This window comes from Saccopteryx bilineata, chromosome 1, assembly GCF_036850765.1.
Source record: "Saccopteryx bilineata isolate mSacBil1 chromosome 1, mSacBil1_pri_phased_curated, whole genome shotgun sequence".
Classification (NCBI taxonomy): Eukaryota; Metazoa; Chordata; class Mammalia; order Chiroptera; family Emballonuridae; genus Saccopteryx; species Saccopteryx bilineata.
Window position 1 is genome coordinate 209,295,779 of NC_089490.1, and position 17,105 is coordinate 209,312,883.

Below are 17,105 nucleotides of genomic sequence, written 5' to 3' on the forward strand. Positions count from 1 at the left end.
TCAGAAAAAAACAAGAACTGCAGGATTCCATACATTGGTGGGACATAAAAACGAGACTAAGAGACATGGACAAGAATGTGGTGGTTGGGGGGGGGGAGGGAAGGGGGAGGGAAGGAGGAAGAGGAGAAGGGGAGGGGGAGGGGCACAAAGAAAACTAGATAGAAGGTGACAGAGGACAATCTGACTTTGGGAGATGGGTATGCAACATAATTGAATGACAAGATAACCTGGACATGTTTTATTTGAATATATGTACCCTGATTTATTGATGTCACTCCATTACAATTAATAAAAATTTATTTATTAAAAAAAAACAAAACAAATCTGTAAGTAGATCAACAAATCTGTAAGTAGATGTGGTGAAAGTTGTTAACTAGGCTCATTAAGGTGATCACTTTGCAATATATACAAATATCAAGTCACTGTATACCTAAAACTACTATAATGTTATATGCCAATTATATCTCAATTTAAAACCAAAAAGAAATCAAAAAAATTTACAAAATTCATAGGTTATATACTCTGACCTTTATTGAAGGGAAATCTCCATAAAACTAGAGCTATGTGGCATGGAAGAAAGGAAGGAGGAAAGGGAGGGAGGGAGGGAGGAAGGAAGGAAGGAAGGAAGGAAGGAGAAAAAAAGGAAGCCCTTTTAAAGCTCACATCCACATCATTTGATACATATAAACACCATCTGTTCTATCAACCACGCAATAGGCAATTCCTGTCTGTGGGATGGAGTTTGATATGTAAAAACAGGGCAGAATGTTCCAAACACTCTTGTGAAAAGGACCTGGTGTGTTCACAGAAAAATACACAGTATGCAGCACGTATGGGGTGTAGAGGGTCAAAATATGTGTGATTATGAACAGTGGCACATGAGGACATGGTGAAGGCTGGTGAAGATTCAACTAAAGTGCTGAGGCTGCAGAGAATGACCATCAAGGAACCCATATGATGGACATGCTTCAGAAAATCAACACTTAGGTGAAATAGTACTATTCAAAAGCAGCTATTTCAGAGAACAACGTGGCTTTCTGACTAGTCACTCAACAGGACGTTCTCCAGGACCTGAACACAAGCCACTGCAGTTTCACACACCGAGTTAGACCAGACAGTAGACACATGGAAGTTCATCAAACAGAAAGCTACTAAGCAAACCGACCAATCAGTTGTCATGGTCACCTGGGCTACTGTGTGTATCTGTAGCTACTGCTCTCAAGTAGCTTCTGCTTCTCCAGGTCCCTATGATATCAGACCAGTGTTTTGTTTCTAGTATCAAACTAGACCAGCATCAAGGGGAGTGAACTGCTTGAGGAAGCCAGAGAAGAATGAGAGATCCAGCGGCAACCAGAAGGATCAAGGTCATATCAAGAAATAGAAGACCTTTTTTTCAGAAAGTATCAAGAATATTCTCATAACCCATGGTCATTCAAGAACCATCCCATTCAAAGCAAGAGATCTTTCCAGTCTTTGCTCAAAGGAGTCATGACCTCTATTAGGGTACCAATTAATAAAGAAACTCCATGTGAATGCTATATTACCACAACACCTTAGACACCAAATACATTTACTCATCACAGGTCAGCCCCTGCATTATTTCTCAATATACTCATTTATTCCCCAAAAGTGGGATTAGAAAGTTTTGGAAGATCAGAGACAGAACTCTTTCCACCTTTTCAATAATGTATCAGACAGGAACTTGGGTGCAGCCTTCATCATTTAATAATAAAGAGACAATAATTCTCTTATAAAGAAAAAAAATTCCCTAACCCTTATTTTCCTCATAATATTCCTGCTTTTCCTGATTCATTTGCACTTGGTGTATCCTGGGAGTTGTTGAAGTATACCTGTTTTATTATTAATTCCCTTAATGGCAACAGAAATCACCTTGAATGTAGATAGCCTACTTGACAGAGAGGGTCCAATGGCTTATAATAAGTCCTTGTGATTACATGAAGAGGGAAGCAATTTTTTATACGGCATCTGTTAAGGTCTTGCAATTGCTATTAAGATTTCCCTCAAGGCCCTGGCCAGGTTGCTCAGTGGATAGAGTGTCATCCAGGCGTGCTGAGGTCACAGGTTCAATCCCAGTCAGGGCATATATGAAAAGCCACCAATGAGTATACAACTAAATAGAAAAATGAGTTGATGCTTCTTGCTCTCTCACTGTCTCTGTCTCTCTCTCCCTTCCCTTCCCAAATCCCTACCCCTCAAGTCATTGGAAATTAAAAAGAAAAAGGATTTCCCTCGATTATGCTGTGCCACAGGGACTAAATCTCTTGGCAGCTCAGCACCATATACAGAAACCCAAAACTAAGATAAAAACTGAATAGTATTCACACCAATGTCCTAATGTTCAAAGAATATTAAAAGGCTAAGCACTTTGTCTACATGAGCAGAAACACCATAAAAATGAAAAAAGAAACAAAGCGACTACGTAATAAGCAGAGACAGAACTTAATTATATTTGCAACAATCCAGACCAGAGATATTCTGTCCTGGGTCCACATGAGAAATGAGAAATAGTTTTAAGGAGCTGAGCAGAGGGTCATGTATTCAGTCTGAACTCCAATCAGCTTTGCTGAGCAGAAGGCTAACAGGACCAACTTCAAAAACCTAGTGTGCCACCATCAGGCTGGTAAATTAAGGACAGTTTGTCCTAAATCATCCTACCTTTCTTCCGGAACATGGGAATGCTCCCCAATGGAGCAGGAAAGGTTAGCACTACTGCCAAAGTTAAATTCAAATTTTTTTTTTTACTTTTCAGAAGCTGGAAACAGGGAGGCAGTCAGACAGACTCCTGCATGCGCCGGACTGGGATCCACCCGGCACACCCACCAGGGGGCGATGCTCTGCCCATCCAGGGTGTCACTCTGTAGCGACCAGAGCCACTCTAGCGCCTGGGGCAGAGGCCAAAGAGCCATCCCCAGTGCCCGGGCCATCTTTTTTGCTCCAATGGAGCCTCAGCTGCGGGAGGGGAAGAGAGAGACAGAGAGGAAGGAGGGGGGGTGGAGAAGCAGATGGGCGCTTCTCCTGTGTGTCCTGGCCGGGAATCGAACTCGGGACTCCTGCACGCCAGGCCGATGCTCTACCACTGAGCCAACCGGCCAGGGCCTAAATTCAAATTTTAACATGTAGAACATTAACAAAGGTGGAGCACTCTACCGCTTTTCCAGCCTGTAGGAGAAAAACGTCCTTTGCCATCACTTTCTGAAGTAAATTTAAAAATTAAGTTTTTTTTGAGGTAAAGATCTCATCTTTCATTAAACTGAATTCCAGGAGGCAGAACCCATGATAGACATTTAATGTACCCAAGTGGGACACAAGGAACTGATTTTTGGATTAACTATGATTATTCTCAGATCAACAGAACAAATGTGTACAGACCTCAAGCGCTGCAGACTCTGACACAGATGGAACAAACCCTAATATAAACAGGTACACACATGTAAACGCGTAACCAAAAGGGCCAATTTAAATTGTGCAGTAGAACCTACAGCCGAGATTACTCTACCCAGCAAAGCTCTCATTTAGAATCGAAGGATATATGAAAAGCCTCCCAGACAAAGCTAAAGAAGTTCATTATCACCAAACCAGTATATATGAAATGTCAAGGGGTCTTTTTCAAGTAGAAAAAGAAAAAAAGATAAGAAACATGAATAATAAAATGGCAATAAATAGATGTCTATAAGAATTGAATCTAAAAACAAAATAAATGAACAAACAATAGAAACAGATTTACTGATACAGAGAACATTTTGAAGGTTGCCAGATGGGAGGCGGTTGGGGGTACTAGGTGAAAAAGGTGAAAGGGTTAAGAAGTACAAATTGGTAGTTATAAAACAGTCATGGGGATGTAAATTACAGTGTAGGGAATATAGTCAGTAATATTCTTATAACTATGTATGGCAGGGGTCTCAAACTCACGGCCCGCGGGCCGAACAATTTTGTGCGGCCCGCAGACTAATCCACAAAGTTCAAAATATTTTGGATAAAATTAAGTAAGCCTAGGGGCCTACTTGTATTTTTCATTTCTCTAGCATCCTAGCTAGATATTAGCTTAGTTAACAGCAGTTGTGATGCGAACTACAGTTTCTGGTCGTTTTGTGACACTGAGTAAACTGCATGTATGATTGTGCTTGTTGTAATGATTTTTTTTTTGTTTTCAACTGCAGTGAGAAAAGTGTTGCGTAACAGTTGGCTTTTGTAGACCTAGTGCGGCCCGTCGAACAGCTGTGATCTTGCTCTGCGGCCCACATGCTGAGTTGAGTTTGAGACCCCTGATGTATGGTGTCAGATGGGTAGTAGACTTACCAGAATGATCACTTAGCAAGTTAATAATGTCTAATCACTGGGGTGTACACTTGAAACTAATATAATATTGTATGTCAACTGTAATTGAACAATAAAAAACGATTTAAAGAACTGAACTCAGGCCTGACCTGTGGTGGCACAGTGGATAAAGTGTCGACCTGAAATGCTGAGGTCACTGGTTCAAAACCCCTGGCTTGCCTGGTCAGGGAACATATGGGAGTTGATGCTTCCTGCTCCACCCTTCTCTCTCTCTCTTTTTCTCTACTCTCTCTCTCTAAAAATGAATAAATAAAATCTAAAAAAATAAAATAAAAAAAAGAACTGAACCAAAAAAACTAATAATAAAATAAATTATGAGGTAGAAAAATATCTAATAAAATAGGAAGATGTTCCCAGTATTCCACTAAATAGATTACCAAACAAGTATCTAGAATGTAGTTCTATTTTTGTGAAAAATGGCTGAGTGTGTATGTGTGTGGACACACCTATTAATTCATATGCAGTTTGAATAAAAACAAAGAACCATGACAACAAAGTTCTAACAAAATCTCAACAGTGACAGACTTCGGGTCGTAGGATTCTGATTTTTATTTTCTTCTTTTGCTTATCTGTATTTTGTAAATATTTTAGACTTGTATTACTTGGTCTTAGAAAAATTAGTTTTACATTTTAATGTATACTGAAACAAATTCAGACGACTGAGCAGCCTAAACACGGCCCACTTCTCCTCCCATCTTCACTAAAATACCTCCTCTAGAGCTCCCTGTACAAATCTTCAGTGATCCAAAGATGTGATCAGATCCTTGCTTCTATTCTACAAGGCAGGTCTAATAACTACGTCTGAGCAATAAATTCCAAGAGAGAAAGCCACCCATCTGAATACTTTCTCTCTACCTGGGCGTAACGTAAGAGCTTCTCGGTGGCCTCGGGGTCCTTATTCCAGATGAGATCTTCACAGAGTTGGAGAAGCTCCTTGTGGATGTCATCATACACGGGCAGGTTTCCAGCATTCACTATTGCCATGTCCATGCCAAACTAAAGCCAATACAAAGAAAATGAGAATTGCCAGTGACACTCTAAATCAGGGGTCATCAAACTTTTTCTATAAAAAGTCAGACCAAAATATTTTAGACTACAGTCTCTGTGCCACGACTCAGCTGTGCTTCTGTAAGCATAAAAACACCATGGACCACACCAAAGTGTGTGTCTATGGCTTTCCTCCAGTAAGATTTTATTCTCAGAAACTGGCAGCAGGCCAGAGCTGTTCTGCTAACTTGGAAGCCTCTGCCCTAGGTAAAAGCTGGTTTCAAAGGAAGCAAGTGTTCTACCACACCTTGATTGCATGATAAAGGAAAACCCCATGCATTGCTTCTCGAATGGCTTCCATTCCTCGGAAGGAGAAGGACAAGTTGGAAAGACCACCACTTATTTTGGCTCCGGGTAATGTTTCCTGGTAAAAATAAAAAAAAAAGTGAAAAGATTCCCCTATGTTGTCAAAAGCAGCAATCACAGCCCTTAAGATTTACATATAAGAGTGAAAAGTAAACACATCAAGTTCAAGGTTCTCATTACACCTTATAGCAATGTCAAGCATCTATATGGCACTGCTGGTTGCAGTACAAGCTAGCTCAAACATTTAGGGAGACAGCTTCGCTTATCTGCTATGACCTAACCATTCCATGTCTGGGCATATATTACAGAGACATGCATGCATGTGTGCCCTAGATACACACACAAGAATGTCCACAGAAGCACTGCCCCACAATGTCAAAAACTAGAAGAAACCAAATGTCTACCAACAGCAGAACAGTTAACTATGGAACAGTTACACAATGGAATATTATACATTAATAAAAATCAACAAAGCACAGCTACAACTATATAGATGAATCTTTAAAATGAAAGTGGGTAAGGACAAAGGCATAAGAATCTTACATTCCATTAAGCTCAGAAACAGTTAAAACTAAACCATAACTCTGCTATAGTCAATCCTCATTTGTGGTGATTATGTTCTATCAAGTCACCACAAACACTGAATCAGAAACACCAAAAACCATTGCTCCTGAGGAAATACAGGACTCAGTTTCTCTGAGCCTCTGGTCACATTTTCATCAACTGATCAACATATCACCTCGTTTTATGTTTTTCCATTTAAAGACATCTGTTTAATATATACTGCTGATTTGCAACCTTGAGCTCACAGCCAAGTGCAATACACCCTGTGTCTAAATGAAGCTTCTCTAACACATCTGTATTTTCCACAAGGCATCTCCCAGCCTTCCTGCTCTTAGGAGCATGGACAGCACTGCAGCTCCTCTGTACTTGGGGGCAGTTTAGAGAGAGAAAAATCAATCACCAAGAAAAAGTTTAAAAATTGAAGAGCCTGGCACTAATAGACCCATGAAGAGGACCCTTGTTTACAGACCACACTGAAACAAGCAGCAGAGCAAGTCCTGGCTGGCTTCACCTTGGAACAGGTAGGTCAGACCACCCTGTACAGGGGTATGTTGGGGAAGGACTGCAAAGGCCCAAGTATTGATTTTGGGGTCACAGATAAAATGTAGTGAGTATGTGAACAGGCAACTATAGAATCCATGGTTAATTCAGATTGACTGTATAAATAAAAATGATAAAAGTTATATAAAGAAAAGCAAAAAAACCCAGGATGAGGATGTAGTCAGAAAGGGAGAGACGGGGAACTAGCTATGTTCTACTCAGGACCTAAATGAGAGCTATTATGTGCTTTATAATGAATTATAATACCTATATTTTTATATATTCTATAGTGTGTATTATATTTCACAGTTTAAAGTAACAAATAAAAGAAAAATAATAAAGGGCCCTAAATTTCAGAAAACCAATTTACTACCTGAGAACAAGAATGTCAACATTTCCAGACAATATGTATATATGATAATTCAAACTATTCACTGCAGCCCCATGGGAAATCTGGGCGTCTTGGGTAGAAGAAACTACTCATACTCACTTTAATGACTTTGGTTGCATTGATAAAATTAACAGCATATAAGTTGTGTTCTTCCATCCCAGTGCCAATTGTGAGGATATTAGGGTCAAATATGATGTCATTTGGATTAAAGCCCAGTTTCTCTACAAGTAGATGGTAGGCCCGAGTGCACACTCTGATTTTGGTGTCTGTTTCTGTCGCCTGGAAAAAAGGAGTAAAAGATTGTAATTTAAATAGAAAAATAAAGTGTTATCTAGGAAAACATAGGCACAATGGTACTCCAGTATCAATGCTTGAATTTCATTAAAATCCAAATGCCAAGCAACCTCTAAACATTTATCAAATTATCTCAACCTGACCAGGTGGTGGAGCAGTGGATAGAGCTTCGAACTGGGATGCGGAGGACCCAGGTTTGAGACCCTGAGGTTGCCAGCATGAGCGCAGGCTCATCTGATTTGAACAAAGCTCACCAGCTTGGACCCACGGTCGCTGGCTCAAGAAAGGGGTTACTGGGTCTGCTGTAGCCCTGCGGTCAAGGCACATATGAGAAAGCAATCAATGAACAACTAAGGTCTTGCAACAAAAAACTAATGATTGATGCTTCTCATCTCTCTCCGTTCCTGTCTGTTTGTCCCTATCTATCCCTCTCTCTTGACTCTCTCTCTGTTCTGAAAAAAAAAAAAAAAAAAATCTTAGAGAAGGAACTGGTTTAAAGTCCCTTTGTGTTTCTACCAGCACAACAGCTACACTGCTTCTGTAAAAATCCTATCTTACACACACATATATGGTATATTAATATATAGGTTTCTAAAAAATACACACACATGGCAAAGATTCAAACACTACTAAAGAACAAACTAAAAATAAGTGTCCCTCCTCTCCTGGCCTGCATGCAGTGCTGAATCCCCCCACCCAGGCAACAGCCAAAGCCCTGCTGGGTCCTCCTACAGGAATAGTCCATACAGCTTCAATGACTTGTAATCTCCTCCTCCATCCCCACCCACCAGAATAGCAGCTGCTTAACATGTACCTTAAGTCATAAATATAAATTACATTAGTATGGAGCTTCAAAATGATGACCGTAGAAAGGACAGTGCTCACTGCAGCAAGGCTCAAACCCCCGTCACTTTCCACCCTCCTCAGAATCGAGGCCTATGAGATCTCCCACCTCATTTCCTATCTTGTGTCCCTCATTTACTCCACTCTCCGCACTGCTCCTTTGGTGTCCCTGGATGAATGACAGAAAAAGAAGAAAATGGAGACAGATAGGAAGGTGCGCCAGCTGCATGCTGTGCTGAGACTACTGCTGAACACCCAGGCCTGGAGTCCAGGGACCTAGAGCAGCTCATGTTCCTCATTTCCCTGCCATAAACTGCCACCTCTGAGGGAAATCTGGGTATGTCTTTTTCTTACACACAAAAAACTTAAAATAGAATCCATCTGATAAGGAAACACCAAGAATAGGAGCGCTCAATCATGTCACCTTAGCCAGGGAGTAGTGACCTGCCTGTAGCCGCTAGGAAGGAGGCCCCTGAAATGTAGAACTCTCCGTCAGATTTTCATGAAGTTCAGAGAGGTTCAGAGGAGGAAATGTGAGAATCAACTCCTAGGCTCAGGTCAGCTATCTTCAGTAAGGTAAAAATAAAAGGAAAACTAAGAACTACTGCCTTCAGTTTCCCAGAATCTATGGAAGAAAACACAATATATTCAACTGAAAAACAGTATCAATTTATCAAAATTCAGTGAAAAGATTGGTTATGAAATAAAAATCTAAAAATTCACTACTGAAGGAAAAATGTATGTGAAAGAAAACATGTACTAGTCACAACAAAACAATACAAAATCCCTAGGAACAATCTTGAGATTTCCTATTTAAGGAAAACTATAAAACTTGATTGAATAGTAATTGAAAGGACACATCATATTTCCAAATGACAAATCTGAATATATATGTATTCAGACACCAATTCTTCATTATTACCTAGGTTGTAATTAATTAAAGTTTAATCAATATCCCAGTGAATCCTTATTTCTCCATAAACCAGAAAATTATTTTCAAATAATTTTAACATAGGGAAATCTGTTGAATATAATAAATGCTTTATAGAATGATATTGATTAATCTTTTATATAATTTACACATGTGCAAACAAAAAAATAATAGTCCTTTCTGCTATTATGTGATAATTATGTTTCTAGGAACCTTATCAAAACCTGTCATATGAAAAAATATATTTCAATTAGTGAAGGAAAATTAAATCTAGAGAATAGTAATAAAGTTATTCTTCCCACAGAAATTTGAACAAGGAAGGTATTCTGTATTTTGTTATTTAGAGTTAAAAATAACAGTTGATTAAAATAACATTAACAAAAGACAGAAATGACTCCTATTTGCCTTTTAGTACAAAGTTTCAAGGCCAGCCCCTCTGTCATGTCTGGCCTTGACTTTGCAGCTTTGTTTGGAACAGGAATCACAAACATAAACCAAGACCCCAGGTCACTGAAACAAAGGCAGTGAGTTCCACTTTGTTAGTGGTTTCCATTTCAAAGAGCCACTTTCTCCTTATCATGAGTGGTATCAGCAAAGCAAAGCAAATCACCAAGAGAGTTCAATCTATAGAAGACAGGTCTTTTATACCAAAATATCCATATTGTTTCTTTCTGAACTTTGCAAGTATAACTTTTTTGCTTTTGTCCTTATAATTTTCAATACCATAAGTCTATAACAAACATATATGTTTATAGTGATAGGAAAATGATTTATAATTAGGAAAAACAGTTTCTAAAATGGCATCTTTAATTCCATCTTACTCTAACAATTATTTTCTTTACAGCATTGTCTCCAGTCTTTATCAAATGTAGTTTTTACACAGTCATATATAGTGTCTATATAATTTTTGGTTTCATATTTTTAATTTATATTTGTAAGTACTGTCAAACTGCTCCATAATCTTCATAATAATCTTACTACTTAAATAATCTGGACAATATTACAACAGAACAATGTAATTTAAGTAATCAATTTCTCTTCATTGGGCATTTAGGTGGTTATAGCTTCAATAAAGCTAGTGAAAAATTTTTGCATATATAGTATTCCTTTGCTGCTAAATCTTTTTTGGGGGATGATTTCCCAGAAATGAGATCATTAGCTTAAAGGATATCAACACTTTTATCTCCTGACAGTCTTTCACAAGCACTGCCCTAGTTTATACCAGCCTACAATGAACAAGGCTTCTGTTGACCAATGCAGCACCACAGGGCCTGATCATTTTCAAGCTTGCTATTACCAACTTAGGGAACGATGAAACATTACTTTAATATTTCTCTACCTTGCATTTCTTTCATAACTGGTAAGTTAAAAATTTTTCCCTACCTTTGTATTTGTGGTCACATTCCTATCGAAATGGAGAAAGCTTGCACACAGACCAGAGGCGGCACCAGCAGTGCAGGGAATAAAGATGAAGTGCAGGGAATAACCTAGGACTTCACTCACATCAGTCTTCAAACTACCTCCTAGACATCTGACCTTGGCTCACAGCAAATAGGACAACACCAAGGTGGTTACTATGAAGATTAAGTTTACAAGAGAATAACTTCTTTTTAAAAAAAAAATAATAAAAATTATTTTTAATTTATTGAGATGACATAGTTCACCAAACCATACAGGTTTCAAGCACACAACTCAATATATAAAACCATATGCTGCCTGACCTGACGTGACACAGTGGATAAAACATCAACCTGGAATGCTGAGGCCACGGGTTCAAAACCCCAAGTTTGCCCATCAAGGCACATACAAGAAGTGTAAAGCCAGTAAAGTCACAGCCTCCATCAAAGCCACCTGGCCAATGCAGGTTCAGGTTTGATTCAGATCAATCGTAAAGAAACAACTGAGCCAAAAGCTGGTGGTTCATTTTCCTAATCCTAGTGAGTCAATACACACAGCGGGAAACACTTCCCTTTCCATTTAGGGCTCCCAAAGCCACTGACTCAACCGAGTTTTCCTAGAATTAAAGGCTCCCACATCTCTGCCTCCATTTTGGCTGCCTCCTCTCCTCCACGTGGCCTCTCTCTGCCCTGCTACAGCATGGGCTCCACCTCTCTACAAAAACATGGCCACTCTCCCCTGGAACAACGTGGTCTCTCTCAAATGGCCTCCTAGCTCCTCCTTTTAAAACTTTTCCTCGGGGCAACCCCTTCAGCCAGCACACATTAGCATAACCAAGCTCATCCCAAGTAAGAAGGGCATTAATATTATCACCTAGGCGATGAACAGTGCCATCTTTAACAAAAGGAATGCCCAACACCAGAAATTACAGATTTTACAACTCATTTGCCTGACAAGAAGCAACACGAAAAAGGAGCCACATACGGAACCTGATAAGCTCAGGTCAAGCCTGCCTGGTGGCCTTGCAGACTCAGAGATCTAACGTAACCACACAGGATGGTCTGAAATGAAAACTTTCAGCCTGACCTGTGGTGGTGCAGTGGATAAAGCGCTGACCTGGAAAACTGAGGTGACCAGTTCAAAACCTTGGGCTTGCCCCATCAAGGCACATACACAACTACTATGAAATTAAAGCTTTTTAAATTAAAGTAGTTCTTGGTGGGTAGTCTTGTCTTAGGGAGGTATTTTTCTCTAACAAAGGTCAATGCTTACCTTAATCTAGCCTGTCTGTTCTCTTTTGCATCTATAATAGCATACAGATAACATATATTTGAAATGTAAGAGTGATGCCACTCCAACAGAGCAGAAACCACAAATCCTCTCATTATTATTATCATGTTAATGGTTAACTGTTAACTATTTCACACCTGCCTATTTAAAAAAGATTACTTTTTATCCAATCCCCCACTTTGCTTTCTCAGGCCTCCCTAATCTATCATGAATGGATTTTATTGTAATCCCTTTACAATGTCCCCTCGGATTCTGATGTATAAATAAGTGGTCAAACTGCCATTTTCCAAAGCATTTTTTCAATCCACTGAGAGTTTACTTCCTAGCAATTGTCAACAGTTTGGCTTGGAGAGATTCCAAGATGGCAGTGGAGTAGTAGGCAGACGCACAGACTGCCACCTCCCATGACCAAACTGGATTACAAATTCATTTAAGAACAATCATCATGAAAAACCATCTTTGGACTAAAAGAACAGGACATAAAAATCAAGGAGCACAGAAAAATACATACCGATCCTTGTAGGGAGTCCAGGGGCGTGGTGGGGGCTACTCCGCTCCCAGAAGCGAGGGGAGGCTGAGGCTGAGGGTCCAGAAGGGCTCCCATTGTAAGGAGAGAAACCCTGAGAGGTGGGGGTCCTCAGGAGCCCCAGCCTAGAAACTCAGGGACTGGAGGAGACAGCCTGACAGCACTGAATGGGGAGAAGAGCGAAAGTGCTGCCTGTGGGAAGCAGCTGGCAAAAGAAAGTGCAGCCTTAAAGGGCCAGTGCAGAAAATATAGCTCACAGCCACTTGCCTGGGGCTCTAGGGGCATGGCAGGTTGAGAGGACTGGTCTTCCATGAGGAGAGTGGGGAGATTGAGACGCGGAGACACAAATGGTGATGGGAAGAAGAAAACCTGAGCTAACCTGAGCTGAGTCATTCTCCAGTGCCAAGGCAGCCATAGCTTGGGGAGGGGTCGCTCCCTCCACCCTGCACACGCCTAACATGGAACCAGCTGACTCACCTCCAAAAAGCTCTCCAGCTACAATCAGCACGAAAAGTTGTTCAAAAAAAAAGGAAGTAAAGGAGAGGAGCAGTGACTCAGGTTTCCAGGGAGACCTGAGCTACACCTCCCCCTTTATACTGAGAACACGCTTACCCATGGAGAGGCACCGGACAGACCACACCTTCAGAATCTCAGAGGTCACTCCCACAGGATTCCTGGATACAGTTTCAACCAAAAAAAAAAAACCAAAAAAACCCACAAAAAACAAAACCAACAAAAAACATACGCCCACTTCCCCCATCCTAAACACAGAAGCCTCCTGCTGAGACCTGCAAACATATAAGCTCCCTGCTGGGATTAGCAAACACAGATGCTTCCTGTTGGACTCAGAAAACAAACAGCAGGGAAATTAAAGACTTTTAAGCAGTAGTTAAGGAGAATTAAAATCCAAGCAACAAGCAGAGGCTGAGGAATAAAGTCCTGAAGGAGAAGCCGCATTCTATAAACCAACCTCAGACCCACAACTCTAACAAGCTTGTAAACCATACACAGAAAGAGTGGGAAGACAGAGGAATGTAAACCATATGAATCAACAAGAAAATTCTCCAGAAAAAATAACTGAATGAGATGGACGTAATCAAATTACCGAATGCAGAGTTTAAAATAATGATTGTTAGGATGCTTAAGGATCTCAAAGCTACAGTGGATGGACTTAGTGAGCATCTAAATAAAAAAAGTGCAAGCATCAAAAAGAACACTGAAATCATAAAAGAATCAATCAGAAATGGCAATTACAATATCAGAAATGAAGACTACACTAGAAGGAATAAACAGCAGGCTGGATGAAGCAGAAGATTGAATCAGCGAATTAGAGGACAAGACAAATAAAAACATAGAAACAGAGCAGCAAAAAGAAAAGAGGCTCAAAAAGTCTGAGGAAACTATAAGAGAACTCTGTGACAATATGAAGAGAAATAACATCCACATCATAGGGGTTCCTGAAGGAGAAAAGAATAAGGGTTAGAGAACTTATTTGAAGAAATCCTAGTTCCGTGATGGCAAACCTTTTTATAAAAACCACCCACTTCTGCAGTGCTGGTCAATTGCGTCCCTCCCACCCACTAGTGAGCATTCCAGTTTTCATGGTGGGGGGGTAACAGAGCAACCAAATGGTGCCACAATTGGCCCACCATGAAAACTGGAATGCCCACTAGTGAGTGGGAGGGACCCAGTTGACCAGCACTGCAAAAGTGGGCGGTTTTTATAAAAAAGTTCGCCATCACAGTCATAGTTGAAAATTTTCCTAAATTGATGAAGGAAAAAAATCACACAAGTTCAAGAAGCAGAGAGTCCTGATAAAAAGAACCCCAATGAGGCCTACATCAAGACACATCATAATTAAAATACCAAAGTTAAGAGATAAAGAAAAAATAGTAAAAGTAGCAAGAGAAAAGAAGTCAATTACCTATAGAAGAGTCCCCATAAGGATGACATCCGACTTTTCAACAGAAACACTTGAGACCAGAAAGGAATGGCAAGAAACATTCAAAGTAATGCAAAACAAGAGCCTACAACCAAGACTTCTTTATCTGGCAATATTATTGTTTAAAAATTAAAGGAAAAATAAAAAGCTTCCCAGACAAAAAAAAAAAAAAAATCAAGGAATTCATTCTAATCAAACCAGTACCACAGGAAATGTTAAGGAGCTTGCTGTAGAAAGAGCAAAGGAAAAAAAAAATCGAGAAAATAAGGATTACAGATCTAAAGAATAAAATGGCAATAAGCAACTACATATCAACAATAACCTTAAATGTAAATGGATTAAATGCTCCAATCAAAGGACATAGGGTAGCTGCATGGATAAGAAAACAGGACCCACCTGACCTGTGGTGGCGCATTGGATAAAGCATCGACCTGGAAATGCTGAGGTCGCCGGTTCGAAACCCTGGGCTTGCCTGGTCAAGGCACATATGGGAATTGATGCTTCCCGCTCCTCTCCACCTTCTCTCTCTGTCTCTCTCTCCTCTCTCTCTCCCTCTCTGTCTCTCTCTCCTTTTCCCTCTCCTCTCTAAAATGAATAAATAAAATTTAAAAAAAATTAAAAAAAAAAAAAACAGGACCTGTACATATGCTGTCTACAAGAGATACACCTCAGAACAAAAGATACACATAGACTGAGAGTAAAGGTCAATACATAATGATAAAAGGAGCACTACAACAGGAAGATATAACTATTATAAATATCTATGCGCCTAATATAGGAGCACCTAAATATATAAAACATATGTTGATGGACAAAAAGGGCAAGATCAACAGCAATACTGAAATAGTAGGGGATTTTAATACCCACTAACATCAATGGATAGATCCTCCAGATAGAAAATTAATGAAGAAACAGTGGCCTTAAATGACACACTAGATTAACTGGATTTAAAAGATATCTTTAGAACCTTTCACCCCAAAGCAGCAGAATATACATTCTTTTCAAGTGCTCACAGTACATTCTCTAGGATAGACCACATGATAGGACACAAAACAAGTCTTAATAAATTTGAGAAGATTGAAAGCTTATCAAGCACCTTCTCTGACCACAACGGCATGAAAATAGAAATCAACTATAATAGAAAAACTAAAAAACACTCAAACACTCAGAGACTAAATAGCATGCTATTAAATAATGAATGGGTTAACAATGAGATCAAGGAAGAAATTTAAAAATTCCTTGAAACAAATAAAAATGAACATACAACTCAAAATTTATGGGACACAGCAAAAGCAGTCCTGAGAGGAAAGTTCATAGCACTACAGGCATTCCTTAAGAAGCAAGAAAAAGCTCAAATAAACAACTTGACCCTGCATCTAAAAGAACTAGAAAAAGAACAACAAATAAAGCCCAGAAGAAGTAGAATGAAGGAAATAATAAAGATCAGAGCGGAAATAAATGACATAGAGGCAAAAAAAAAATACAGATCAATGAAACCAAGAGCTGATTCTTAAAAGGTAAACAAGATTGATGAACCTTTAAGCAGACTCACCACGAAAAAAAGAGAGAGGGCTCAAATAAGTAAAATTAGAAATGAGAGTGGAGAAGTAACAACTGACACAGCAGAAACTCAAGGGATTGTAAGAAAATACTATGAAGAACTAACTGTATGCCCCAAAATGGGACCACCTCGATGAAATGGATAAATTCCTTAAAAAATATAATCATTAAGAAATCAATATAGAAGAATCAGAAAACCTAAACAGACTGATTACACCAAAGAGAGTGAAATAGTTATAAAAAAACTCCCAACAAACAAAAGTCCTGGGCCTGATGGCTTCAGAAGTGAATTTTACCAAATATTCAAAGAACTAACTCCTATCTTTCTCAAGCTATTTCAAAAAATTCAAGAGGAAGGAAGACTTCCAAGCTCCTTTTATGAGGCGAGCATAATTCTGATTCCAAAACCAGGCAAAGACAACACAAAGAAAGAAAACTATAGGCCAATATCCCTGATGATCTTAGATGCTAAAATTCTCAACAAAATATTAGCAAACCAGATCCAGCAATACATGAAAAAAAATCATACATCATGATCAAGTGGGATTTATTCTGGGTAGGCAAGGCTGGTACAATATTCACAAATGAATCAACATGATTCATCACATAAACAAAAGGAAGGATAAAAACCACATGATAATATCAATAGATGCAGAAAAAGCATTTGATAAAATCCAGCACCCATTCATGATCAAAACTCTCAGCAAAGTGGGAATACAGGGAACATACCTCAACATGATAAAGGCCATCTATGACAGACCTACAGACAACATCATACTCAATGGGCAAAAATTAAAAGCAATCCCCTTAAGGAACAAGGCAGGGGTGCCCCCTTTCACCACTCTTATTTAAAATAATTCTGGAATTCCTAGCTATAGCTTCAGAGAAGAAGAAGAAGAAGAAATAAAAGGCATCCAAATTGGGAAAGAAGAAGTAAAACTTTAATTATTTGCAAATGACTTGTTAATGTACATAGAAAACCCTAAAGTCTCAGTCAAAAAACTACTGGAACTGATAAATGAATTCAGCAAGGTGGAAGGTTATAAAATCAATATTCAGAAATCAGTGGCATTTTTACACACCAACAATGAACTGTCAGAAAGAGAAATTAAGGAAA

General features: G+C 39.3%; 1 protein-coding gene across 12 annotated transcripts in view; it reads right to left on the bottom strand.

Moving 5' to 3' along the window:
• MTR (5-methyltetrahydrofolate-homocysteine methyltransferase) overlaps positions 1-17,105 on the bottom strand; it is a 111,862-nt gene that overhangs the window by 40,809 nt on the left and 53,948 nt on the right. For all 12 annotated transcript variants that reach the window (XM_066234651.1, XM_066234607.1, XM_066234642.1 and 9 more), the window contains 3 exons: positions 7,304-7,483; positions 5,651-5,767; positions 5,212-5,352 (listed from right to left, as the gene is read on the bottom strand). In XM_066234651.1, the coding sequence (XP_066090748.1) occupies positions 5,212-5,352; positions 5,651-5,767; positions 7,304-7,483 (438 nt within the window). The remainder of the gene's footprint in view (positions 1-5,211; positions 5,353-5,650; positions 5,768-7,303; positions 7,484-17,105) is intronic.